We start from the raw sequence: 25,495 nt of genomic DNA on the forward strand, positions 1-25,495 counted from the left end.
CTTCTTCCCTAATGGGGTCAGGAGGGTTGCTGGTTCCTCTCCAGCTGCGTTCCGGGTGAGAGGCGGGGTCACAGGGTCACCCTGGACAGGTCGCCAGTCTGTCGCAGGGCAACACAGAGACATACAACCATTCATACTCACACTCACACCTAGGGAGAATTTAGAGAGACCAATTAACCTGACAGTCATGTTTTTGGACTGTGAGAGGAAGCCGGAGAACCCGGAGAGAACCCACCATGCACAGGGAGAACATGCAAACTCCATGCAGAAAGACCCCGGGCCGGGAATCGAACCCAGGACCTTCTTGCTGCAAGGCAGCAGCTCTACCAACTGCACCACTGTGCAGCCCCCATGTGATGCCAAATATACCAAAATCTATACAGCCAAAAAAAAACACCTCATATTAGCTCCAAAAAGGTTTATTATGTTTCAAAATTAACACATTTCCATTAAGTTAATTTATTTTTGTAATTTTATGGATAATGGAAACACAAACTGCATTTCCTTTACAAATGTGTGCAAAACTTTAATATTTTGCTAACATCAACAAAACAACATTTCACTAATGCAATGTTTCCACCAGTAGGATGTTACTACTGGTGGAAATGACGAAGAAGACAATAGAAAGTAGTTGAAGGATGATGTTTTTAATGATTTTTCACGTGAACAGAAGCATACATGGGTGATTTTAACTGCCTTTATTATTTGATACAAATAATAAAGGCATTCGAGAAATTGTGTTTTTACTGTAACATTGACAAAGTTTTTGCTCACATCTCTAAAGGAAACTTAGCTACTGGCATTTAAAGATTACAAAGCAGTTTGGAGCTGCATATCTTGTCATACCACTAATAATTTTAACTAGATTCTGCTTGTATTTTAATGATCATCTCTCAGAGGAGTTTTTCTTTCTTTCTGAAAACCGACCAAGTCCAATTCCAAGTCCATTAACTTTGACCCTTTGATCAGGATCTCTGCACCCAGCAGCTGTTTGTTAATTAAAACCTATTCATTTCCTTCAGATGGAGGAGAGTCTTAGTAATGAACTTGTTTTTCTGATCTATAAAAACCAGCTGAAGCATAAAAAGTGATACTGCATCTAAAGGCAGGGGAGGATTATGATTTGACGGGGTTTGTTGAATATATTAAGTGGATGCTGATAGCGTTTTGAGGCATTCAGCGCTGTTCTGGCACACTTGGGGAAAATCTTATCATCTTCAGCAGATTTTAATTCAAAGAGAGCTTCTCACTTCAGGCAACAGGCTGCAGCTGCACTTAGTGCTGATATATTTTTAAATGACAAGCTGCTGTGTATTTACCATCCACAGAGAACTTTCTCTTCATTTTCCCCACATTTAAAGTTGAGTGTTGCTTGTTCAAAGTGCTTATTTACCTGATGCCTTTGCAGAAATTGCATTTATGTTTGCACAGTTTCTGTGGCAACCAAACTGAAAGCGACGCCTGAAGCAATTTCAGGAAATGCACGTTTTGCTTATTACAAAATGATGCAATATTATCTGAAGAGCTTTAGGAAGGGATGCCAGAGTTTTATGACACTGTATGAGACAAAATTACAGCATTTTTTTCTATAATTTCTTTCTTGTTTTATATGGCAGCAATTTATACCAATTTTAAACTCCAATTTAAAATTGGTATAAATTATTATTAATAATAATAATAAAGATAAATTAAATGTAGTTCATCCAAGTTTCCTCATAGAGTTGTTGTAAAGTTTAGCTGTGGGCAGGAGGCATCTCCAGTTGCTGTCTGTACTGCAGCGTATCTTAAAGAGCCTCTAACTGAAGACACTGTCTGTGCTGCTAACTAAAAAGCTAGCTGCTCTAACCCTATATTGTTGATAGGTGATCAATATGTCCGTAGCGATCTACCGATCGATCGCAAAGGTACATTTTAAAAAACATAAACGCATGTCTGTCATTCAGCCCGTTACTTCAGTGATATTAGGGGCAGTTTCACCAGTTGGTGGCGGTAATGTTTCCTTCACTTGTTATACAAATGCCATTACAACAAAGAAGAAGAAGAACGGACGCTGTCACTGCGCATGCGCAAACAACGGTGAGGGGGTGCAGCAAAACGAACTGGATAGCTAATTAGCTCCAGTTTTTAGCCCTCGGCTCTTCTCTTAAAAAATTGATTAAAAATTAGTGAGGGAATACTTACAGGACCGGAATACGTGATCTGACACCTGTGAGTGGATTTTTGTTTGTTTTTGTGAGCGTTCTCTTTCGTCAGTGTAAATTTTAAAATCTTCAGATACCAAGAAAAGCATCAACATTCCGCCTCCATGAGACGCTGCCTGTTTTAATTAGCTGTCAGAGTGAATGGAGGAGAGAGAAAAATTTAAATTGCTTTAAAAAGTTAGTTTGTTTTATTCTGAAAGGTTTGGTGACAATTAGAAAAGCTTGATGTCAGATCAAATGTTAGACTTGCTTTGAAAATTAGGAATGTAGTTAAAAAGATTTAAAGATTAAAAGCATTTATTTTCCATTTTTAATGTGAAGTGCAGACAGGAAGGCAGCGTTGCAGCTAAACTAGGTGAGCGTTAGCTGTGCCCTACTTTAAAAAATATTTCCAAATTTTATTCAGACAGCTAATACTCTCACCTCCTGCACCTAATATTTTGCAAGATTTAATTATTTAAACAATATTTCTTAATATTCCGTAATAAAAATGCAAAATAAGTGTAAAAATTGGCTATCATTATTCTTTGATCTTTACTGGGATTCTGAACATTAATGGAGCTTCAAAAATGAGAAAGTGGTTAATTTTACAAAATTGTGAATTTTGTAAATATATATATATATATATATATATATATATATATATATATATATATATATATATATATATCAAGGATCTATTTATGTTTGTCCCCAAATGATGATAATGCAATGAAGATAAACCTTGATATATTCTGACTGCAGCTAAAAGTTGATTAATCAGACTAAATCCGACAGTTTATAAATTATTTTGTTGATCAAATGACATTAGTTTTTAAAATTAAAGTACTTTTTAAATATAAATGATCCGAATGCCAGAGGTCAGTCCTGAGACATTACTTCCAGTCATTAAACTGGAAACGCAAATGTTTCATCGACTGATCCAGTTCAGACCTCAGTAAAAACGTTTAATCCAATGCACACATTAACCAGGCTGCAATTAGCCTAAATAATCACCTGAAATGACATTGGCTACAACTGCAGCCGGCGGGGAAACAGTCATTATCTGCCCTGCAGCAGTTGTGGGGCAAGAGAGCACAGCATCGTCCTGTCATACATAAATAGAAGTAGGGATTTAGGTCTCCCTCTCTCATCTGGCCGACCTGCTGTCTGAATAAGTCTGTTTTCTGAAGGGAGGGAGCGTCCAGGTGATGCAGGGAACAGGGAAAAACACTGGATGCTAAATAAACTACAAACAGGGAATAAAACTCTCAGTCTCTGAGCATTTTCAGCTTCAATTATTTGATTTCTTTCTATAGCTGTTCCTATGACGGCGCATTAGGGCCATACTAGATAGAAAAAAGCAGAAGATGTCCAACAAAAACACTCTCAGAAATTTGGAGATTGATTCAGAAATTTTCTAGAAAAAGAAAAACTATTTATGAGCCTGAAAAGTCCTAAATGTGCAAGAATAACATTAAACTACAATGATAAAAAGTTTTGAGTCTTGAAAAAAACTTGGAAATTTTCTGAGTTTGAAAAGTGGAAAATATTCAGTTTTTGAGCTTTAAAAAAAAATTCTAGAAAGTTTCTGAGATTTCTTTTCACAAGTGCTCAACTTTTGAAACTCAAATATGTCCTTGTTTTTTCGAGAATATTTTTATGATTAATATGAAAACTTCAGAGTTTTTTTCTTGCAAATTTACAACTTTTTGACGTCAGAGAGTTTCCTTGTTTTCCTTTAAGATTTCAGAGTTTTTTGGCTGAAATTTATTCTTTTTTCTATCCACTGCAGCCCTAATTGTCACCTGTGGGTCGTTACCTGGTTTGTTTGTAGGGCTCCAGCTTGTGACCTCTCGGCTGAACCATCTTCGCCGCTGATCCTGCCATCCAGACGCAGAAAAGCATCAGAACCGTTTCCGCCTGCATGGCTCACATTCCCCGGACCGCTCCTGTCAGTCAGAATCCGCTTCCCACCGGGGTTTCCAGCACTCTGCCCTCCTCAGACATTCCCTTCTCCAGCGCCGGAGGAGCCGATAAGACGGAGGAAAACGGCAGCAGCAACCCGGCTATTCTCTGTGCTGAGAGGAAAACATCCTACTGTGCTTAATCTCCACAGTGGGAAAAGCAATTTTGACTAAACCCGTAAATCCTTGAGCGTCAGATGGTACAGATTTGATCCCTCCAGCGGCGGATGTGCCTGCCTCTCTGCTGCTTTCAGATACCCTGCACTCTGATGCGCTCTCCTCCACTTATTGCGCCGCCCAGAATCACCAGTTCTCGCAGCGATGCGGCGCTCGTTTGGAAGGTCAGTCACACAGAAGCAGAGAGGAAGCTCTTAGCTTCAGCAGGATCCGGAGAAAAGATGCTTTACATTTACACATTCCAGTGCCAGCAGAGGTTTTTCTTCTGAATTTTGCTGCGTTATTTTTCAATACCTGTGTTTCCATCGACCATATCACTGCGTAAATTGAAGTTACAAAAATAAATTTTCCAAATTGAAACACATAAATAAAAAACCCCACAAGTTTTGGCACTAGGTTGAGGTGCTATTTTCTTTTTGGGTTGTATCAAAATTTGTTTATTTCACAAAATTACAATGGAAACACTTTTTTCGGATCACACGAGTTGTGATCAATAACCAGATAATACTTCTGGTAGAAACAACAAAGGAGACGAAAGGAAGTAGTTGGCTACAGCCATAAAAACACCAAGTCCTAGCACCATTACTTTTAATCAAAAAATACAATTTACAAAATATGTGAAAAAGTTTGTTATGCAAAATGTTGTCACGCTGCGCCATCATCCTCCTACCACTTCCTGTTGTCGTCTTCTTTGTTTCTGCCAGTAGTAACATCCTGTTGTTGATCATGTGACTTGTGTGATGCGAAAAAACTGTTTCTGTTAGTTTTGTGAAATAAACCAAACCATCTCGTCCCAATTTTTATTTCTGTGATTCCAACTTGCAAATTTTATGGTCAATGGAAACGCAGCTGGTTTCAAAACGTTGCAGCAGGTCCTGCAGCAACCTGTAAAACTGCAGCTGTGGGGACTTTTTAGTTAGAACAAGTTTCTTCTTCATTCAGTGAAGCTACCCACAGTGGGCAGAGTATTGAAAAATTTTAATAACATAGTAAAAATATTCCTAAAAGTAATTTTTTCCAAAAAGGTTCCTCAAGTAATTGTAGCTAATTACTCCCCTGCTAATTACTGCTAATATGTTTAATCCAATCAACAGGAAAATTTAATTTGTTTGTTTAATTCAGCAACAAGCTAAATAAGAGGGAATGTTTTTTCCATCAAAACGTGCCGTTCAGCTGGAAACGCCATGAAAAAAAAGCGCTGACATCATCATCCGCCTGGCCACGTGTCCCCTTTCCAGACCGCACAGCTGGATTATAAGATCATGAATTTGGGTTAACTCCACCTACGTCAGTCTAAAAATTGGTCTAAATAATCTTAAGCATTATTTGTTTTTCAGATTTGCAGGTCCTTGTTTACAAAGTGTCACTGACCGAGTGAATAGAAGACTGACAGATTACCCAAAGGCTCATGAGAGTCATTATTAGACATCAGGACTCTGTTGTTGTGCTGAAGTAGGTCTTTAGAGACAATTATATATATATATATATATATATATATATATATATATATATATATATATATATATATATATATATATATATATATATGTATATACACATATATATATATATATATATATATATATATATATATATATATATATATATATATATATATATATATATGGTGAGGGCGAACCAACCAGACATAGTCGTGGTGGATAAACAACAGAGGAAAGCCGTTGTGGTGGATGTAGCGATACCAAGTGACTGCAACATCAGGAAAAAGGAGCATGAGAAACTAGAGAAATACCAGGGCCTAAGGGAGGAACTGGAGAGGGCCTGGAAGGTGAAGACCACAGTGGTGCCTGTGGTCATCGGGACCCTCGGGGCAGTCACCCCCAAACTGGAACAGTGGCTACAACAGATCCCAGGAACAACATCAGACATCTCAGTCCAGAAATGTGCAGTCCTAGACACAGCCAAGATACTGCGCAGAACCCTCAAGCTCCCAGGCCTCTGGTAGAGGACCCGAGCTAAGAGGAAGAAGAATCACCACCCGCGGTGGGTGAGAAGGGAATTTTTTTTATATATTTTTTTTTCTTATTGCCACAATGCAATAAGGAAATAATTTGTTAAAAATATATTTAGATAACCATATCTTTTAAAAACAAATTATGTGTATATTTGTTTTTATATCTATGCAAAGTGTAACACAATAAAGAAGCAAATTATTACTTACATGCTTATATGATGTTGATCATTTAAGAATGTAGATAAATATATTATCCGTAGTCATAAATTAACTTCAATTTTCATTTTTCAACACTTTTGAAATAAATATTTAATGGAAACTTTATTCTCAGAATTTTGCTAAATTTTACAGTTCTATACTCCAAAATGTATGGAATGCCAAAAGTGCCACAATGCAATAAAGAAATTAAATATTCACATAAGCAATATTACGGTAGTCTTACAATGTCATAAAGGGACATGAAATGAGTTTTAGCAATTTTTTTTTAAACTCTGAATTTCCCTGTAGAATTAATGTTTTGTAAATCTAAATTTGTATTTTACTAAATCTCTGTTTAATGTACCAAAATTTAGTTCAGGTTTTACCAATCCAAGTATTTTAGCTGTGAGCTAGAAATGATAAAATGCTGGTCAGATTTCTGTTTTAAAAGCGTCATAACCTTTTAGTTTAGCAAAAATAGCTGAAAACTTCAAATCATAAAACAACCTCGTAATCCTCAACCAGCTGCAGTACACGTACTGGGCAGAACACCAGGGGGCGCCAACTTCACATTTACGCAATAATAATAGATTCAAAGGTAGTAAGAAACTAAAACATTGTTGCTAATTTTATACATTTAATTATTCAAGCTACGTTTTTTACAAAAAAGAAAGAAAGAAAGCAATTTATAATAAGTAAAAAGAAAAACTATACGTCATTTAATGACCAATTATATATCAGATCATGTAACAGTTTGTCCCACTACTCACACTCTCTGGTCGTTGGACTCAGAAATCATTAAAACTTTTTAGTATTCTTAAAGCAACAAAAAGCCACAACAGTTGGTTTTATGTTTTTTTCTGAGTTGTAATAATATAAAACAACGATTTTTAGATGTTTACTTTCAAACTCCCTGAGTATTTAAAGGGAAACATAACAAACTGTCCACAAGAGGTCGCTGTGCTCAAATTAGATAGTTTAATGTATGTTTAATGTAAATTGAAGTCCAAAGGGGCCACAATTCAATCAATAAGTTGTTAAGTAAATGTTTATCTAGGTGATATTTAAAATAGAAATAAAACACATACTTACAAGTGTGGCCATATTTTGTTTAATATTTTCCAAACCTTTTCCAACTTGAATGCTGAGATAAAAGAAATTAAAATATAAAGTTGTCACCTCGTGTTGAAGCACTTAAGACTCTCATATCCTGAATGATGATGGATAATCAACACGCATGTTTGAGATTCATTTTTTATAGGTTTATAATTGTGTTGATAAGCTGTAAAAGTAGAGAAAACAAACTAAAAACTGAAGCTATAATTGAAATTTTTATTTTATTGACTGTCTTTTGGTTTAGGCCACGTTTAGGCTTTGTAGTCTGTACTTTACACTATAATGATATCATTTTGTGTTCTTAGTGAAGTTAGCAACGAGTCTCGACTTTAACGCGTTAATTTCACCCTGCGTTTTGACTGTTAGACTGACTTTTGCTCAGAAATAAATATTATTTTTCATGACTGACGCATTGTAATTTTTACGCAATATTTTCTGAGAAATGTGTTAATAAACCTCTAAAGTAAAAGGATGTAGCTGAAAATTTAGTTTTGTGGAGCGGTCCTGTTGGATGTATCAGACAGCGGTACTGTACCTTGCAGACAAAACTCCGGGTAAATTATCCATCGCTGTCATTGGTTATCGCCTTCCTGGCGGGTAACTGTGAAGCTTATTGTGCATTTTCAGCCAAATGTCGGCGATGTTTACTAAGATGATTATAGTAGATAGTTGCTTTCTTTAATGTGACACCCAAACCGACCATGAATGTTGAACACGCAGATAAGCGGCAGTTAAAATGAGCTAAAGATTTTTCGGTTTATCCTTTAAGAAACCAGCGCGAAGCTAAAGTTGTCATTTCCTCCCAGCTGCAGGTCTGCTGCTAGCTAAACAAAGATGAGCTCCTCTCGGGAAATTAAACGCAAGTATCTCTTTGTTTACGTGTTTTTCTTGCTAGCTTGGAAGGAGGATGTTAACCTCCGCGCTGTTTTTCTTTGTCTTTCAGAGCTGCAGAGAGCAAAAAGTAAAGCGCAGGCTAACAGGAACCTGAAGGAAGAGGCTAACATCTGCAACCAGCTCGGAGAATTGCTGTCCAGGACTGGTAGGACGTGTTTTACACTTAACATTCCAATACATAGTGACAAAAACAGTTTTTAAATACATAAACACAATGTTGTGACAATTTCAGACTGCTCCATTAATTTGATGAAAAGTTTAGTGGAAGGATAAAGTGTGATGACAAAAGGTGCTCTTGCATCCTTGACTGGATTATGAAGCAGTACCTGGATAAACCTTGTACTGAGGACAATATTTGTCCTATAAAATCCTTTCTTCTTGTTCTTATGTAATCATATTTTCTGATAAACTGAATTTGTGCTCATGAACTGTAACCCAGAATCATTAAAAGTAATAAAAGCAAACTCTTGAAACTGGTTTAATGAGATGATATTGCATAAAATAAATTATTCTTTTGTAATAACACTGAATACACATCTACTTTTAAAAATTCTGTTTTATTTTCTACCAAATTAAAGAAAATGGTTTCCAAATGTCTGAATATTGAGAGCCACGGGGAGTTGCAGCCAAATCCCTTATTGTTTTGCACAAACATGACCAATAAACTTAATTTAGATTTACTACAATTAAGTAACTTTTTAAAATATTCTAATTTATTTGGTTTCACCCATGTATTAACAGTATTTTTGGTTTTCATTTAGCTTATTTCATATTACATCAGTCATTTTGATAATTAATCGGATATAAAATTGGCACTTTTTGCAGATTCTTCATTTAGCAACTTTTAGCTACTTTTACACAATATTTGAAAGAATTATATTTCAAATACTTTTTTGAATAAGAAGTAAGAAAAAGTGCTTAAGGTTTTATTTTACAGATGTTTAACCAGGTTAAGGTAAACATGCTTAACTACTGAAAATGAAGGTTTTTCATGTTAAAAATATATACATGTATATAGGCTTAATTATTTCTCTGAATGTGTTATTTTTCAGAAAATGGCAATTTTCAGAGTCTGTTTGCTCCAGTTACTGATTAATTGATTACCAAATTAGTTGACAATTAATATCAATAATCAATTTATTATTTCAGCCTTTCTTGGATTCATGGTTCCTTCTTTCAGTTTGTCTAACTGGGTTTATTTTGCACCTCAGGAGACTATGAGGGCGCCATTAGGGAACACCAACAGGAGCTGGCGCTCTCCGAAGCGCTGAATGACGTGATTGGACGAGCTGTAGCAAACCGCAAAATAGGAGAATGCTACGCTGAGACGGGAAAAATCGAAGCCGCTTTGAAGGTTGGTTCTCTGTACCAAAAAGCTTTGGGTCATTAATGGTTAATTAGTTTAAAATTAGTTTCAGTCGATTAACTGATAACGTCCGCTCAGACCTTCTTTTAGCGTTGGAGCTTAGCTGCCATTTGTTATGGAAAGATGGTCAATCCTTTTGATACAAGAGAAAATTAAAGATGTTAAGAAAATAGCTGCTCATCAATTCATCGCTAGTTGATTGATAAGATCAGTGGACTTTAGATTTACTCATTAATCGACAACCTGCGTCCCTACATGCTTCAGCTTTGACTCTGATACTGAAGTCGTACCTTAAGAATAATGTCGAGTATCTGCATGAGGAAGTGTGGCACGTTTTGTTCTCCAGCACCAGCGTCGTCACCTGGACCTGGCCCGCTCTGTCGGAGATCATGCAGAGGAGCAGAGGGCGCTGGCCACCATTGGTCGAACCTTCCTGTTCCGGTATGAATCCGACCAATCAAAAAGCAGCTTAGAGGAAGCTGAGGACGCTTTCAGGAAGAGTTTGGCTGTTGTGGATGAACGGCTAGGCGGTGCGTGTCGTTTTTGTTTAGTTGATTAGTGAGTGATGTTGAATGATTTTCTGTAAACGATGTAATAATTTTTGATGTGATATTTTTAGGGACGGTGCCTGAGCGAGAGATCAGTGAGATGAAGGCTCGTCTCTTCCTCAACTTGGGTCTGGTCTGTGATCACCTGGGGGAGCCCAAACGCTGCAGCCAGTTCATCCGACGGAGCGTTTTCATCGCAGAGTAAGGACAAGCAGATCAGATGATGTCAGCACATGGCGGCCATTTTGTTTACAGCTTCTGTTTACTTGAACTTTGGATTCATATCAACTCTGACGGAAAATTAGGAGCAGGCTAAAAATGTTTTAATTGGGAGACTGAAGTTGTCATATTATGAAAATGGAGTCGTACGACAACAGAGTTGAGATAAGATAAGAATAAAGTAGAAAACTCAAGACATAAAAAATCAAAATGAGGACTGTTGATACTTTGGTTTTATAGATAATACCTAATAGAAATACTTAATCTGATATCATTTTCTTGTAACTAAGTTAAAATACTTGTAGCTTTGGCCTAATTCTCTGTTGTACAACTTGGATATGAATAAAAGCCACTTTTTGGAAAAACTTTAATAATTTAACTTTAGAAAAGAGACCAAGAAAGTTAAATCTGCAAAAACAGTCATTTTGATGAGGTGATCAAATCGTAACCTGATTGAAATAATACTAATAATAATTTAGTATTTTATGTTTCACAGTTTGCTGCTGTGCGTCGTTGTTTCACTGAACGTTTTCCCGTCCACAGGAAGAGCCAGCTGCTGGAGGATCTGTACCGGGCCAACTTCAACCTGGGCAACATCTACTTCCGCAACGGCGAGCCGTCCAGCGCCGTCCGCTGCCTGGAGCAGGCCAAGGACTGCGCCCGGAAAATGAAGGACAAGTTCAGCGAGAGCGAGTGCTTCCACTGCATCGGCAAGGTCCGAGTCCAGTTTATTATAATCTCATTATAGTTCAGTTTTAGTCGCTGCTGCTTTTTATGTCTCATTCAGTTAGTTTACTGGTTTTTGTTGATTATTATTTAAATATTGTTTAGTTTTAGATTTATTATTGTTAGTTATAGCAGTAGTTTTAGTTTTTCACACTTTCATTCAAACATTATTGTGTTATGATTATGTAAACATAAGGCTGGACAATATAGCTGAAAACTTTATCGCCATATAAGCGTTTCATAACAGTTTATCAATAAATATTGATTATTTATTGAGGCTGGGGGAACTTGAAACTGTTCCTGTGGAGTTACTCAGCAGGTTGTTGCTAGGCAACCAAAGCTAGGGGGAACTTGAAGCTGCTTCTTGCCAACAGGTTGTTGCTAGGCAACCAAAGAACGAGTGAGCTAATTCAGGCCACCATCTTTACTTAGCCGGCTGAGAGGTTAATCCGTTTAAGTCTTTCCTCTGCAAACTTCAGTGAATATTATATTTCCTGGGTGTTGAATATTCTATCAGACGTTTTATCTACTGATATATAATATTTATTTATTGTCCATACTTGTTATACTCAACAGAAGATACTATTTTCAATAAATGTATTCACTTATTGTTGAACAAATGACCAATTCAGTTTGATTCCAACTTTTGCTGTGGCCATTATTGCAGTTATTTGCTGACTGCTTGTGTAACTGAAGAAAAAAATCAATTTCTTATGAATTTGAAAAGCTATTTGTTTTTAATAAACACAAAATCCAGGGATATCGTACACATAATTACAGTATTGTGCGTTGTTTTATAAATGTGTAATATAGTTCTATGTACATTATAGTGTCCATGGAAACACTATAATAATGTGTATTATAGTTTGTTGCTCATCATTTATCTTTCTTAGTTATTTCAGTTACTGGAACTGTTTCCATTGTGTTGTTAGTTTCATTTAACTGGAATAATCTCATCGACAGGTTCAGCTTTCTCTGGGCGACTTCGTGGCGGCCCGACGATCTCTGAAGAAAGCTTTGCTTCTCGGCTCGCAGCAGCTGGCCGACAAAATGGCCGTGAAGAAAGCTTTCAAATATGGTGAGGAATCCTCTCCAGCCTCGTTTCTGGCTTGGTTTTTGTAAGACAGTTGCTTTTATTTCAATATTGTGCAGCTGATAAGGGCTGTAGGCTGGAGGAGGAGCTGTCGGAGGATCAGGGCAGCAGACCCGACTCTCACCAGGCCGTGGAGCTGACCGAGCAGCTGGGGGACCTGTGCTGCAAACTGGGCTGCTACAGCAAAGCTCTGGACGCTTACCGGGCTCAGGTGAGACCAAAGACTGGCCCATGGATCCATTTCAATTATCTATTTCACTTTTGGTGAAACTAAATGCTTTAGTTTGTTCGTCAGATTTAACTTTTTGGAAAGTCTGCATTTTTTTCCCGACCAATTCTCAAGGGCGGCCATCTTGTTTCACATCTTCTGTTTATTTGAACTTTGAACTCAGGTCAACTCCACAATGAAATATTAGGACCAAGCTCAAAAAGGTTTTATTTTGATGATAAAGTCATAATATTACCAGAATAAATTTGTATTAATACAACAGTCATGTTATCAGCGTATTATAGTTGTAGTAATACAAGAATAAAGCTGTATGACAGTCATATTACCAGAACAGAGGTCAAATATTGGGACAATAAAGTAGTAATTTTATGATAAACACTGAAAATAAAATTTAAATAATGAATGTTGAGCATCTTCTGAAGTTATACTTTGGTGTAAATTTTTACAAATAATACTTATTAAAAATACTTCATCTTTTAACACATCAGCATCAAATTATTATCAGTAGCAGAACTTTATTAGAACAACTTTTTTCTTGTAATTTTAAGACGTTTTTCTGGTAAAGTTGCGTCTTTATTCTCATAATTCCTGTGAATTTTGTTTTCTGTTGCGGTCCAGCTGGCGGCCGCTGAGGCTCTGGGGAAGCCGGATCGAGAGCTGGCCGTGATCCACGTCTCTCTGGCCGCGACCCACTCCGACCTGCGGCAGCACCGCCAGGCCGTGGAGCACTACAGGAAGGAGCTGGCGCTGCGCCGCGGCAACGCCGCCGAGGTGCTGGGGAGCAACACGCTGCTGCGTCTTCTGGACGTCACTAAAACCAAACAGATTAAATGAACAGGAGCATTAAATCACAGGACAACATTATCAGAGTCAACATTATGAACCGATTATTCAAATAATCGGCAACTAAGTGGAACGTAGAGGCTAGAATGTTTCTAACATCACAAGACAGTCAGCGGTAATTAAGTCAAAAAATCCATACATTTAACATTCAACATAAAAAAAACACATTTTTCTCCTCTACTGACAGTTTTAGCTTCAAATGGTTTAATTTCTGTTAAAAGATCGTTTTGCTGTCCAGTTATTAAATGCTTTATCTAAAAATAATGAACAGATCAGTCCAGTGGATGTGCTGCTTCTGTTGTGGGAAAAAACAGACAAAATTTTTCAAAAGATTTTCCCAAGTATTTGGTAGAAAAAACCTAGAAATTTTTAGTTTTATTTCAGAAATTTTCTCTAAAAGTCAAGAACATGTCCGAGTTTCAAAATGTGGAAATTTTCAACTTTTGCAAAATTAAATGAAATTCAGAGTTTTGTCTGGTGAATTTTCAACTTTTGGAGTTCTAGAAAAATCTAGAAGAGAAAGAGTTTCTCTCAAATTTTTAAAGATTCAAATGTAAAAATTTCCTTGTTTTTCTAAAGTAATTTCTGATTTATTTATCAGAAATGTAAAAAACTACGACCCTGCTGCATCATCATAGTTGTTGCATTACAGACAGCACAGTTTTTATTTCCTTATCTAAAGACAAACTGAATTGTTTGCATTTTGTTACATTTCAAATATTGCATAAAACAAGTTTAAGTGGATAAATGAGAAATTCGTTACAAAAGTGAATTCTGACGACTGATTGATCGTCAGAACAGCCGTCAGTCCGTTCAGGCCTGCAGAGTTGATGGTTTCTGTGTTGTAGGAGTGCAGCACGTGGCTGAACATCGCCGCCGCTCAGGAGGAGGGCGGCGGCGGCGGCGAGGACGTGGAGAGCAGCTACAGTTCGGCCGTCGGCTGCGCTGAGGCGTCTGGCCAGGCCCAGCTGCAGGTGGGCTGGTGAAACGCTCCGGGAGAGCATTTTATTTTATTTTATTTTATTTTATTTCTGAATTAACCAGTGAAACGTAGAAGTGACAGTTGGCTCCCAGCATGATGTTTGTTTTTCCTGGAATGACGTCAGGCCTCCTCCATGGGGCTGCTGATGGAAGCCGGTTCTCGTTCCTGCAGAAGCGGGCGCTGCGGCTCTGGCTGGCGTCCCGGCGGCGGCGCGGCGCGGCGGCTGATGATGCGTTGGAGGCGCGGCTGCAGCGGCTCTGCGCCGCGGAGAGCTGGGACCCCGAGGGGAGTGACGGAGAGGAGGAGGAGGAAGAGGAGGAGATGGAGAACAGCGAAGCTCTGGATGACAGCGACGTGGTTCTGTCTGATTCGGGTTCGGAGGCGCTCATCAGAACCGAGAGAGAACAATAATCGATCGATCAATCAGTTGATTAAATGATCCTGTTTGATTTTCCAGCAGACGATGATCTGGACGGTTACAACAAGATGGTGTCAGGAAGAAGGAAGACAGGAAGGGTGAGTGGCACAAAGCGGCCATTTTTAATATCTCAGTCCAGACATTTTCAGTTTTAACCTGTGACCTTTCACCTTTGACCCCCTGTGCTGCAGTGGAACAAGAGGAACGAGAAAGGAGAGACGTCTCTGCACAGAGCGAGCATCGATGGAGACCTGAGGCAGGTCCTCTACCTGGTGGAGCAGGTGAGCAAACTAAACGCTTCATCTGTTCGTCAGACGTTTGTTCATCCATCCATCCATTCATTCATTCACCCATCCATTCATTCATCCATTCATTCATCCATCCATTCATTCATCCATTCATTCATCCATCCATTCATTCATCCATCCAGCCATTCATCCATCCATCCATTCATCATCCATTCATTCATTCATCCACTCATTCATTCATCCATCCACTCATTCATTCATCCATTCATTCATCCATTCATTCATTTATTCATCCATTCATTCATCCATCCATCCATTCATTCATCCACTCATTCATTCATCCATTCATTCATCCATTCATTCATCCATCCATTCATTCATCCATTCATTCATCCATCCATTCATTCATTCATTCATTTATTCATCCATTCATTCATTCATTCATGCATTCATTCATCCATTCATTCATTCATCCATTCATCCATCCATCCATTCATCATCCATCCATCCATTCATCCATCCACTCATTCATTCATCCATTCATTCATCCATTCATTCATTTATTCATCCATTCATTCATCCATCCATCCATTCATTCATCCACTCATTCATTCATCCATCCATCCATTCATCCATCCACTCATTCATTCATCCATTCATTCATCCATTCATTCATCCATTCATTCATCCATCCATTCATTCATCCATTCATTCATCCATCCATTCATTCATCCATTCATTCATTCATTCATCCATTCATCCATCCATTCATTCATTCATGCATTCATTCATCCATTCATTCATTCATCCATTCATTCATCCATTCATTCATCCATTCATTCATTCATCCATTCATCCATCCATTCATTCATCCATTCATTCATCCATTCATTCATTCATCCATTCATCCATCCATTCATCCATTCATTCATCCATCCATCCATTCATTCATCTATTCATTCATCCATCCATCCATTCACTCATCTATTCATTCATTCATCAATTCATTCATCCATTCATTCATTCATCAATTCATTCATCCATTCATTCATTCATCAATTCATTCATCCATTCATTTATTAATCCATTCATTCATCCATTCATTCATTCATCAATTCATTCATCCATTCATTCATCAATCCATCCATTCATTCATCCATTCATTCATTCATTCATTCATCAATTCATTCATCCATTCATTCATTCATCAATTCATTCATCCATTCATTCATCAAACCATCCATTCATTCATCCATTCATTCATCCATCCATTCATTCATTCATCCATTCATTCTTTCTATTCTTCCGTTTTCCTTCCTCCTTCTTTTATCATTTGAAGTTTTTAAAAAGTTTTTTCTCTGACCTGTTTGTGTTTCAGGGTCATCCGGTGAATCCCAGGGATTACTGCGGCTGGACGCCGCTGCACGAGGCCTGCAACCACGGTCACCATGGTAACCTGGTGCTGTTGTGTTTTCTCCGTTGGTTCTTATTTTTGTGCTGCGTTTATGTCGTTCCTGTTTTGTTTTTTGTTTTGTCCCCAGACGTCGTAGCCGTGCTTCTGGACCGCGGCGCTAACATCAACGACCCCGGCGGCCCGCTCTGCGAGGGCGTGACCCCGCTGCACGACGCACTCACCTGCGGAAATTTCAAAGTGGCTCGGCTGCTGGTGGAGCGAGGCGCCGCCGTCACCATCCGAAACGCAAAGGTTTGCAAACAGGCCAGAGGTCACAGCTCTGAGTAGTTTAGAGAATAACAGAAACGCAGCTGCAGACAAATGAAAGCAGATTCAGGGTGTTTTCAGCAACGTGTTGGGGCAGGGCTCCTGCAGGAAACGCAAAAGGATCCATTGGGTTCATCGTTTTACTTTCAGTTTGGGGAAGTAAATAAAAGTTTGAAGAGTTTGTTTCAGACGTTTCTCTCTTCTTAAAGACGCGCCCTTCTCCTCTTTCTTTCTTCTTCTCTTTCCTTCTCCTCTTTCTTTCTTCTTCTCTTTCCTTCTCCTCTTTCTTTCTTCTTCTCTTTCCTTCTCCTCTTTATTTCTTTTTCTCTTTCCTTCTCTCTTCTCTCTTTTCTATTCCTCTTTTCTATTTAGTAAATTTTGTTGCTGTTTTTCCTCTTTTTTCTTGTTATTTTGCTCTTTCTTTTCTTTTTCTTTCCTGTATTTTACTCATTTTCTTTTTCTTTCTGTTTTTTGTTCCTTTATTTTTCTCTTTTTCTTTTTTTTCTTTTCCTGTTTTCTTACTCATTCTTTTTTCTTTTTCTCTTTCATTTTATTTCCCTCTTGTAATCGTCTTTTTAACGGAGCGAAGTGTGGGAACCAGTCAGGATGTTTTCTTGTTTCCTTCAGGGTGAGACTCCGATGGACACGCTGCGTCGCTGGCAGAGGACGCACAGGAGGGAGCTGGACGAGGAGACCAGGCAGGAATGTCTCTGCACGGAGAAACTGCTGAGGAAGGCGGCTGCAGGAGGAGGTGAACCGTTACCTAGCAACCCAATCTGAGCTCCAGCACGTTTGGTCAGCTGGTTTTACCGCTGTGTAATGGCTGCTGGGAAAGACGAGTGTTTTGTTGACTTATCATTCTGAAACCACTTGCTGTGTTCTTGTTGGTTGTGCAGAAGCTTCCACTTCTGCTTTTCAAAGATGTATGGTTGTATACTTGCCCATCTGTTTGCAACCATTTCCACATGCCAGGGTAAATGTTGGGGGCATGGCCAGCAGCAGATTATTTGGATTTAAAGTGACAAGAGGCCCTAAAACAGGCAGAAATGGCCAGATTAAAGTCTCGTAATCCAAGAAGGATTTTGTAATGAATGTTTCACCACAGACCTATTCTGAGGTCACCTGTAAAACAACACGCTGATGAAAACTTTAATTTCCTCAATGTCTTTCCCTCGCAGTCCCTGCTGCTCCGGCTGCAGCCAAACCCTTTGAGGCCCTGCAGGACAGCCAGCTGTTCGATGCAGAGAACTCAGAGCCCCTCCTGGCCACCGGAGGGCGCTCTTCGTCAAACCAGGACAGATCCAGCCCCAGGCAGCGGCCGAGCAGCGGCGCATCAAAGCGACACAGAGCCAGAGGGACCGAGGGCTCTGTTTTATACGGGGTAATGTTTGCAAAGACAACATTTGAGTTGCTTTTGTTTGTGAAATAGAGAAAAGTAAACAGAGTCTGTCTGTGTGGTTCAGACGTCCAGCAGCGGCTCAGACGGCAGCGACTCCGACAGCCCGGTCAGTCCTCTCCGTCCCGTCCGTCCCAGACGCGCCATCCAAGCCGCTCCGAGTCAGAATCCCTCAACCCAGGAGCCGCTCAGCACCGGGAGCACCAGGGAGGCCCCCCCGCCGTGCGTTTTCCAACGAGACGAGTACCACAGCGCCATCCGCAGCCTGGGCAGCGCCAAAACTCTTCGTCAGGCTCTTTCGCAGCCGCAGTTCTCCGGCACGCCGACCGTTTCGTCCGCTCTGGTTCCGGAGGACGAGTATCTGGCGGACGACTGGTTGGAGGATGATCTGGGTGAGATGCAGCCGAAGAAGAAGAGACGACTTCGAATGGATCTTAACGAGCCGAGACGAGAGGAAGCGGCTTCGTCATCGGCTAGAAGTCCGAATCACCTGAGCTCAGAGTCGTCCTGCAGAGGTAACCGCGGAGATTTCACTTCTGAATCCCAGTTTCACTTTCCTACGGCTCAAAGGCTGCAGCTAACAATTATTGTAGTTATTGATTAATCGACTATTTTGACGATTAGTGGATACATCTTGTTAAAAACTGAAACATTCTGCAGACTTTTCATTTAAGTCTTGTTTATATGAGATTAGAATTACATTAATAACCTGCAAATGAACAATTTAATTGCTTTTTAAATAAGAGTGCAACTAAAATGCAAAAAGTCAATTTTTCAGTAATAATTTTTTTTGTGATTAATCACGATTAATCGTTTGATCCCCACCAGGCTCTCTTCCTCTTGGCGCTGTATCAGGCTCGTCCAGCAGGGGGCTCTCTCAGAGGAGGAACGGCTCGCTGAAGCCTCACCAGGTCAAGATGACTCAGATGCCAGGGATGGTGAGGCTGGGCACACGAGAGGTCAGCAGGTCAAACAGCCCCTCCGTTACAGACGACGAAGACGTGAGGCCTGAAGCTCCTCCACTGCTCCACCGTCCGGTCAGACGCCAGATGCTAACTTCCACTGAATGCTGTTTATTTGTATTTTTGATGCTTAAACTTACATTTTAAGTTTCTTCCTTAGTGAGGCGTCCAGTCAACTGTTGCTTTTAAAGAAGTTTAACTGTATTATTTCTTGTGGATTTTTTTCCTTTCCGTGGATTAAAACATGATTCAAGATGGTGGCTTTGGTGCTTCACTGAAGTCAGTTTTTGTGAAACTTTTCTGACTTTATATTCTATAATTTGCTGTGAACCAATGCACAGACTGTAAATGAATGGTTCCTCGTGTCTCTTCCTGGATTCTTTGTATATTTTAGCCTCCAGCTGCCATAGCAGCATCACTGCCTCCACCCATCAGGATGAGGGTCAAAGTGCAAGAAGATGTCTTCCTCATCCCAGTCCCACAGAGGTTTGTGTTGCAGAAGCCCAGTTTCAGATCTGGAGGGTTTTGGGTGATTTTTTTAAAACCATCATGCTGGGTTTTTGCAGCGAGGCCGACTCCTGCACCGTGTCGTGGCTTTGTGAGCAGGCAGCTCAGCGCTACTACCAGAAATGTGGCCTCCTGCCTCGCCTGTCGCTGCAGAAGGAAGGAGCGCTGCTCTCTCCACAGGACCTGCTGCTGGCTGTGCTGCACACCAACGAGGAGGTGAGGGACAAATAAAGGAGATTAATCGATCAACTTTAGATAGACTGATTAATCGATAATCCTTTCTGGTTCTGGTTCTGGTTCTGCTCTGCATCCCCAGAACAAAACATGGAGAAGTAGCATTGAGCTGCTATGCACCACAAATCTGCACTTCTTGAAAACTGCAAAACAGCCGAAACACAGACTGTCTTTAAATCTAGACTATAACGAGACAATAAATGTAACGTTCAGATCAATTGATTGATGGATCGATTGATTGATTGATGTATTGATTGATGGATCAATTGATTGATTGATTGATGTATTGATCGATTGATTGATCAATTGATTGATGGATCGATTGATTGATTGATGGATGGATTGATTGATTGGTGGATCGATTGATGTATTGATCGATTGATTGATCAATTGATTGATGGATCGATTGATTGATTGGTGGATTGATTGATTGATTGATTGATTGATTGATTGATTGATGGATTGATCGATCCATCCATCCTTTGGTCCTTCCAGGTTTTGGCTGAGGTTTGCTCCTGGGATCTCCCTCCTCTTCCTGATCGCTATAGGAAAGCTTGTCAGAGTCTGGCAGTGGGTGAGCAACATGCACTGTAAAACAACAGTGAGTTTCCTGGTTCTTATTTTCTTTATTTGCTGTAACCAAACGTGTCTCCGCCTCCAGAGGAGGACAGATGCGTCTCCCGGCTGTGTGAGGTCCAGGACGGCGGCCGCTCCGTGTCGCTGTGCGGCCTCAGTTTGGCCCCCGCCTCCCTCAACCCTCTGCTTCGCGCCCTCAAGCTCCAAGCCGGCCTCACCGAGCTCCGCCTCTCTGGTAACCGTCTCCATGACAACCTCCTTCCGGAACTGGTCGCCACGACGATCACCATGCCCCGCCTCCGGCTGCTGGACGTTTCGGCCAATGGCATAACGAGGGAGGGGCTGGAGAAGGCTGTGGGGGCGCTGAAGGGACAGAGTCAGCCTGCATACGCGGTAAAACACCTCTAGTGTTCACACTGCTGCCGCTTAACTCACTTCTACTCACATTTTAACTTTTACAGCGAAGCAGCAAGTACACTGCAAAAACACAAAATCTTACCAAGTATTGTTGGTCTAGTTTCTGCTGCAAATATCTCACTGCACTTAAAATAAAACAAAACTAAATTCTACATAACATTTCAGTAAGATATAGGAGCTTGTTTTAAGTCAATCATTCCTTAAAATGACAGAAAAAGTACTGGTTCTGTTTCTGTACGGCAATTTTAAGGAATTATTGACTTAGAACAAGCTCTCATGTCTGGTGGAAACATTATTTGTAAGTTAGTTTTATCTTGTTTCAAGTGCACTAAGATATGAGCTCTAGAAACTAGAGCAGAAACACCTGGTAAGATTTTGTGTTTTGCAGTGTAGAGTATTGCAACAAAAAGCATTGATGGCTTTCAGAAGTGGACACTGCAAAAACACAAAATTGAGTAACATTTGGTAAATAATGACCTGATTTTAGCTGATTAGTCAGGCTATCTGCTCCTGCTAGAACCCATTAAACCTTCTACTTTCAGTTCTGTGAGGTTTATTTATTCATAATAAATTGTAATTTGACATTCCTGTCATGACTTTGTCTGTTTTCACTCTGCAGTACCTGGAGGAGCTCGATCTGAGCCTGAACCCGCTCGGAGACGGCGTGTCCGAGTCTCTGTCCCTCCTGCTGTCCAGCTGTCCTCTGCTGTCCAGGTTGTCTCTGCAGGCGTGTCGGCTCACGGCCCGCTTCCTTCAGCAGCACCGCCTGCCGCTGGCCGCCGCGCTGACGGGTAGACTGACGTAGCCCCGAACTGCTAAGAGCCACTTTAGTGTCCAAAAGTCGACATTTCAGGCCATTCTGCCGACATGAAGCTGTAAATCAGCTGCGTTTTCTTCTTTAGAACATCAACATCCACTTTAAACGACCAATATTACTGTTAAATCAACTTTTATTGATTTTATAGAATTTTTGTTGTCAGTTTTGGAAAATGTGGATTTTTGCACTCATTGGGTTTCCGTAGTTCAGAGTGATGTCATCATGCCCAGGTCGGCCATCTTGTTTTACAGCTTCTATTGGAATTCAGGTCAACTCTACAACAGAGTATTAGCAAACAGCTAATACAGCAGTCATGGTTTATAAGGATGTAATAACAAAACTCTTATTTTATTTGGAAAGAAAGTGAGGGGAAGTTTAACTAAAATCCCTTCATGCCTCAGGACTGGGCCACCTGAAGTCAGTGTCTCTGTCCCACAATGCACTGGGCTCCACTGGCTTTGAGCTGGTTCTGAAGACTCTGCCCCTGCAGACGCTCACTCATCTGGACCTGGCCGCCATCCGCAGGGGTCCAGCTGATCACCCGGCGCTGGAACACCTGGCCAAACTCCTGTCCCAGGTACCAACACGCTCAGGTTGGGTCGTTATGGCCGTTTCTGTACGATGAGACCAGTAAAACCAGTATGTCTTTACAGGGCGAGTGTCCTTTGATCCACCTGAGTCTGGCAGGAAATGGACTGACGGACGGCAGCGTCGCCATCTTGGCCAGGTTTGTGAGGCCTGGACACTAAATGAGTATCGCAGTAGAGATCGATATCAATCAATAATACGTCTGATATTCTTTATGGTCTATTTTCCTAGAATTCACTTTTTTCCTAAAATTCTGACTTTAATCTTTGGACATTACATTTCCTAACTGTTACTTTAATTTTCTCGCAGCACCTTTAACTCGATTCTGCTGATTTATGTAAACTTTAAGACGTTAGCACACGTGGTTAGCTGCAGCTAGCTAGCTTCCTAACAGCGGCTGTGGGAGCTGCAGAGGCCAAAATACGAGACTCCTGTTTATCCTTTTCTTATCGCAGATATCAGCTAATCCTGTGAAATTCTGCCTTTTCTTCTTGTTTATTAGATTCAGTTTGCATATTAATGTGACATCAGCAGCTCTGGTTCTGTGTCCGTCAGGTGTCTGCCTTCATGTCCAACCCTGAGGAGTCTGGACCTGTCAGGAAACCCGTCCGTTTCCTGGTCGGGCCTCCACAGCATCCTGACGTCCGTCCGAGAGGCTTCTCGACCTCTGACCCTTCTCAACCTGCAAGGTAGACATCAGCCTGTAGTTCTTTTTACACTCATTAGTAAATATCCAGTTAACGGTCAGAATAATTGATTAGTAGATTAATAATAAGCTGCAGCCTCACTGCTGTGTGCAGTTTTAGTTTCTGGATGTGGCAGAATCAGTGAAACCCGACGAGCCGCTGATGAGCTCTGAGACGTTTTCCTGGCAGATCAAACTTTCAGCAATCAGTCGACTTCTTCATATTCTGTTTGAGGTTAAAATAAAATGAACTGCTTGGTTTCTCTAACAGACTCAAAACTTAATGTGTTTACAATCTGAGGCCATGTTGGAAATGTTTACGCCTTTATTTTATTAGTTATTGTATTAGTTATTTTATTAGTTTTTTATTAGTTATTTTATTAGTTTTTATTAGATTTTTATTAGTTTTTTATTACTTTTTTTTATTAGTTTTCAGAGTATCTTGGTAGATTAAGAACTTCCCCCTGAGCAAATAATATTCAGGGTTTGGACACATGTTGGTGTTTTTAAAATGCTTAATTTCTCTACAAATTCCTTTTAAACTTATAGATATTCAAACTGCACAGTTTTGTAATCTAACATTTAATTAAAAGCTTAAATTTACATTTAAAAGCAGATATTTTCATACTTCTTACACATTTTTTTCTCTCTGTCTAAAGTTAAATCACATTAACTTTTCTTGTTTTACCAAAATTATTTATATTTGCTAATTATTTAGATTCTTTATAACTTTCTGTGTATATTATACTTAATGGTTTAATTTGAATATTTGTTATTCCAAACGGATTCAGAACTTATTAATTTGTGAAATTGAAATAAATGTTGGCTTTTATTTTATACGTTAAACGTTATTGAAATTTGTAGATTTATTCTTTTGTTAAATTAGTTTTGGTGTATAAGTTTGTTTGAGACACTTTTCAAAAGATAGAATTTTATTTTTTAGAATAATGTCACATTATTCATTGTGTTTGCAAAGTCTTTTATCTAAAGTTAAAATGTCTTAGAGTCCTTAAAAGCAGTAAGTTGTTTTTAAATACGTTTATCGCCTATTTAATTTCATAAAGCAGGTAGTTATTGTTTCTTTGAGGTTAAAGTTTTATATAATAATTGCTGCGTTAGCTAGCTGCTAGCTTTTTGCTTCAGTTAAATTTCATTCAGTTGGTGAAACCTACAGAAACCCTGAGCAGTAATAAAAAAATATATAAAATAGTGAATTTAAACTTTTAATTTAATTTGTATTGTTTTATGTCTGAAATATGGTGCTGGAAAAGTTTGAAAAGTGATTTGAAAGAGGCGACTCCGTTCCTCTACATTTATTAACATTTGAGGTGTTAAATTGTTACTTTTGTCATATAATATTTGGGTTTATTTGTATATTTTGTTAATCGTGTGATTAATTAATCATCCTGTTCATCAGGTTGCCAGGTTTCTGGTCCTTGGAGCAGCGAAGAGCTGGACGGTTTGTCTGAACTGGTGCAGGATCTCCGGCTTTGTTCCCAGGCGTTGAACAAGCTGGACAGAGAAGCGCTGAGGCTCAGCTGGCGACTCCAAGATGGAGGCTGTGTGAACCGAAACGCCCGGATTCTGCTTTCTGCAGCAGCAGCGGCGTCATCATGAGGAGGGTGTTTCACTGGAAATGGACGAAGCTTAGAGCCAGCTGTGGTGTTGACTGTAGATATTTGAGTTAAGTTTTGTTTTGTTTGTTCCTCATACACTAAATAATGGAAACTTAAATTAAAAAGCAATAAAAATCCATTTATTTCCAATTGTATGCATTTTTAATTCAGTATTTATGGGTCTGTATTTTTGTATGTAATATATATTTTTTTATGAAATAGAACAACCAACGTCTCTTTTAAGGATAATGTTGGAGAAAATATTTAAAACTGTGTTAGCTAATCATCTCTGATCAAATGAAAGTTATAAATATTAAGTCTTATGGAGAAAATTCTTTAAAAATTCTCAATTTTAAAATATTACTTGCACCATCAACTCCAGAATAGAACCAGCAACAGTGGGCATTAATAACTAAAAAACTAGTTAACCTTAAGCACTAACCACGGACATTATTTTTCGTTTACAAAACCTTCATTTTAAAAAATTGTTTTGCTAACATTGGTGTTCTAATAATGAAAGCTAATGCTAATGTGCTAACTAAAAATTATATCAGAGCACCGATTTAATTTTTACATAATTTGCATGCGCTACAATACAGATGTTGTAATGTTTATATCTCTTTCTCTACTGTACGTTGTTTTCTACGGAAGAGGATTAGGGCCACCGAAAAAAAAAGAATTCTGACTTTAATCTCAGAATTTCTTTTTTTTTCGGTGGCCCTAATCCTCTTCCGTAGTTTTCTGTACGAAATGTTTCTTGTTTGAAAGTTATTTGTGAGGGAAAGCGAGAACGAGAGG

General features: G+C 39.3%; 2 protein-coding genes across 4 annotated transcripts in view; one reads left to right on the plus strand and one right to left on the minus strand.

Moving 5' to 3' along the window:
• Nucleotides 1-4,424, minus strand: part of LOC122845904 (gamma-aminobutyric acid receptor subunit rho-1-like) — a 23,183-nt gene extending 18,759 nt beyond the window's left edge. Inside the window, exon 1 of the mRNA XM_044142449.1 lies at nt 4,003-4,424. Within this exon, the coding sequence (XP_043998384.1) occupies nt 4,003-4,109 (107 nt within the window). The 5' untranslated portion in view covers nt 4,110-4,424. The remainder of the gene's footprint in view (nt 1-4,002) is intronic.
• On the plus strand, nt 4,354-24,836 carry tonsl (tonsoku-like, DNA repair protein). 3 transcript variants are annotated; one of them, XM_044142447.1, is made up of 29 exons: nt 4,354-4,488; nt 8,420-8,472; nt 8,557-8,652; nt 9,719-9,861; nt 10,220-10,403; nt 10,493-10,622; nt 11,184-11,355; nt 12,330-12,444; nt 12,519-12,670; nt 13,307-13,459; nt 14,380-14,505; nt 14,685-14,886; nt 14,971-15,029; nt 15,123-15,212; nt 16,558-16,630; nt 16,721-16,884; nt 17,527-17,650; nt 18,078-18,280; nt 18,363-18,810; nt 19,124-19,332; nt 19,652-19,743; nt 19,824-19,980; nt 20,494-20,572; nt 20,660-20,967; nt 21,611-21,782; nt 22,210-22,385; nt 22,462-22,535; nt 22,952-23,085; nt 24,499-24,836. In XM_044142447.1, exons 2-29 carry the CDS (start codon nt 8,448-8,450, stop codon nt 24,696-24,698), a joined length of 4,260 nt encoding a protein of 1,419 aa, XP_043998382.1. In that variant the 5' UTR covers nt 4,354-4,488; nt 8,420-8,447; the 3' UTR covers nt 24,699-24,836. The 3 variants fall into 3 exon arrangements, with proteins under 3 accessions (XP_043998382.1, XP_043998381.1, XP_043998383.1); XM_044142446.1 differs by lacking the exon at nt 4,354-4,488 and having other exon boundaries at nt 8,182-8,472; XM_044142448.1 differs by lacking the exon at nt 4,354-4,488 and having other exon boundaries at nt 8,182-8,472; nt 14,974-15,029.
• Nucleotides 24,837-25,495: the final 659 nt, after the last annotated feature.

Source organism: Gambusia affinis, linkage group LG16 (assembly GCF_019740435.1).
Source record: "Gambusia affinis linkage group LG16, SWU_Gaff_1.0, whole genome shotgun sequence".
Taxonomy (NCBI): domain Eukaryota; kingdom Metazoa; phylum Chordata; class Actinopteri; order Cyprinodontiformes; family Poeciliidae; genus Gambusia; species Gambusia affinis.

What these genes read in the sequence shown, in the direction of transcription:
- tonsl (XM_044142447.1), top strand. Translation starts at nt 8,448, where the DNA reads ATGAGCTCCTCTCGGGAAATTAAAC. An exon ending in AGAGTCAGCCTGCATACGCG is followed by an intron (nt 20,968 to 21,610) that starts GTAAAACACCTC and finishes TTCACTCTGCAG; the next exon opens with TACCTGGAGGAGCTCGATCT. An exon ending in GCTGGCCGCCGCGCTGACGG is followed by an intron (nt 21,783 to 22,209) that starts GTAGACTGACGT and finishes TTCATGCCTCAG; the next exon opens with GACTGGGCCACCTGAAGTCA.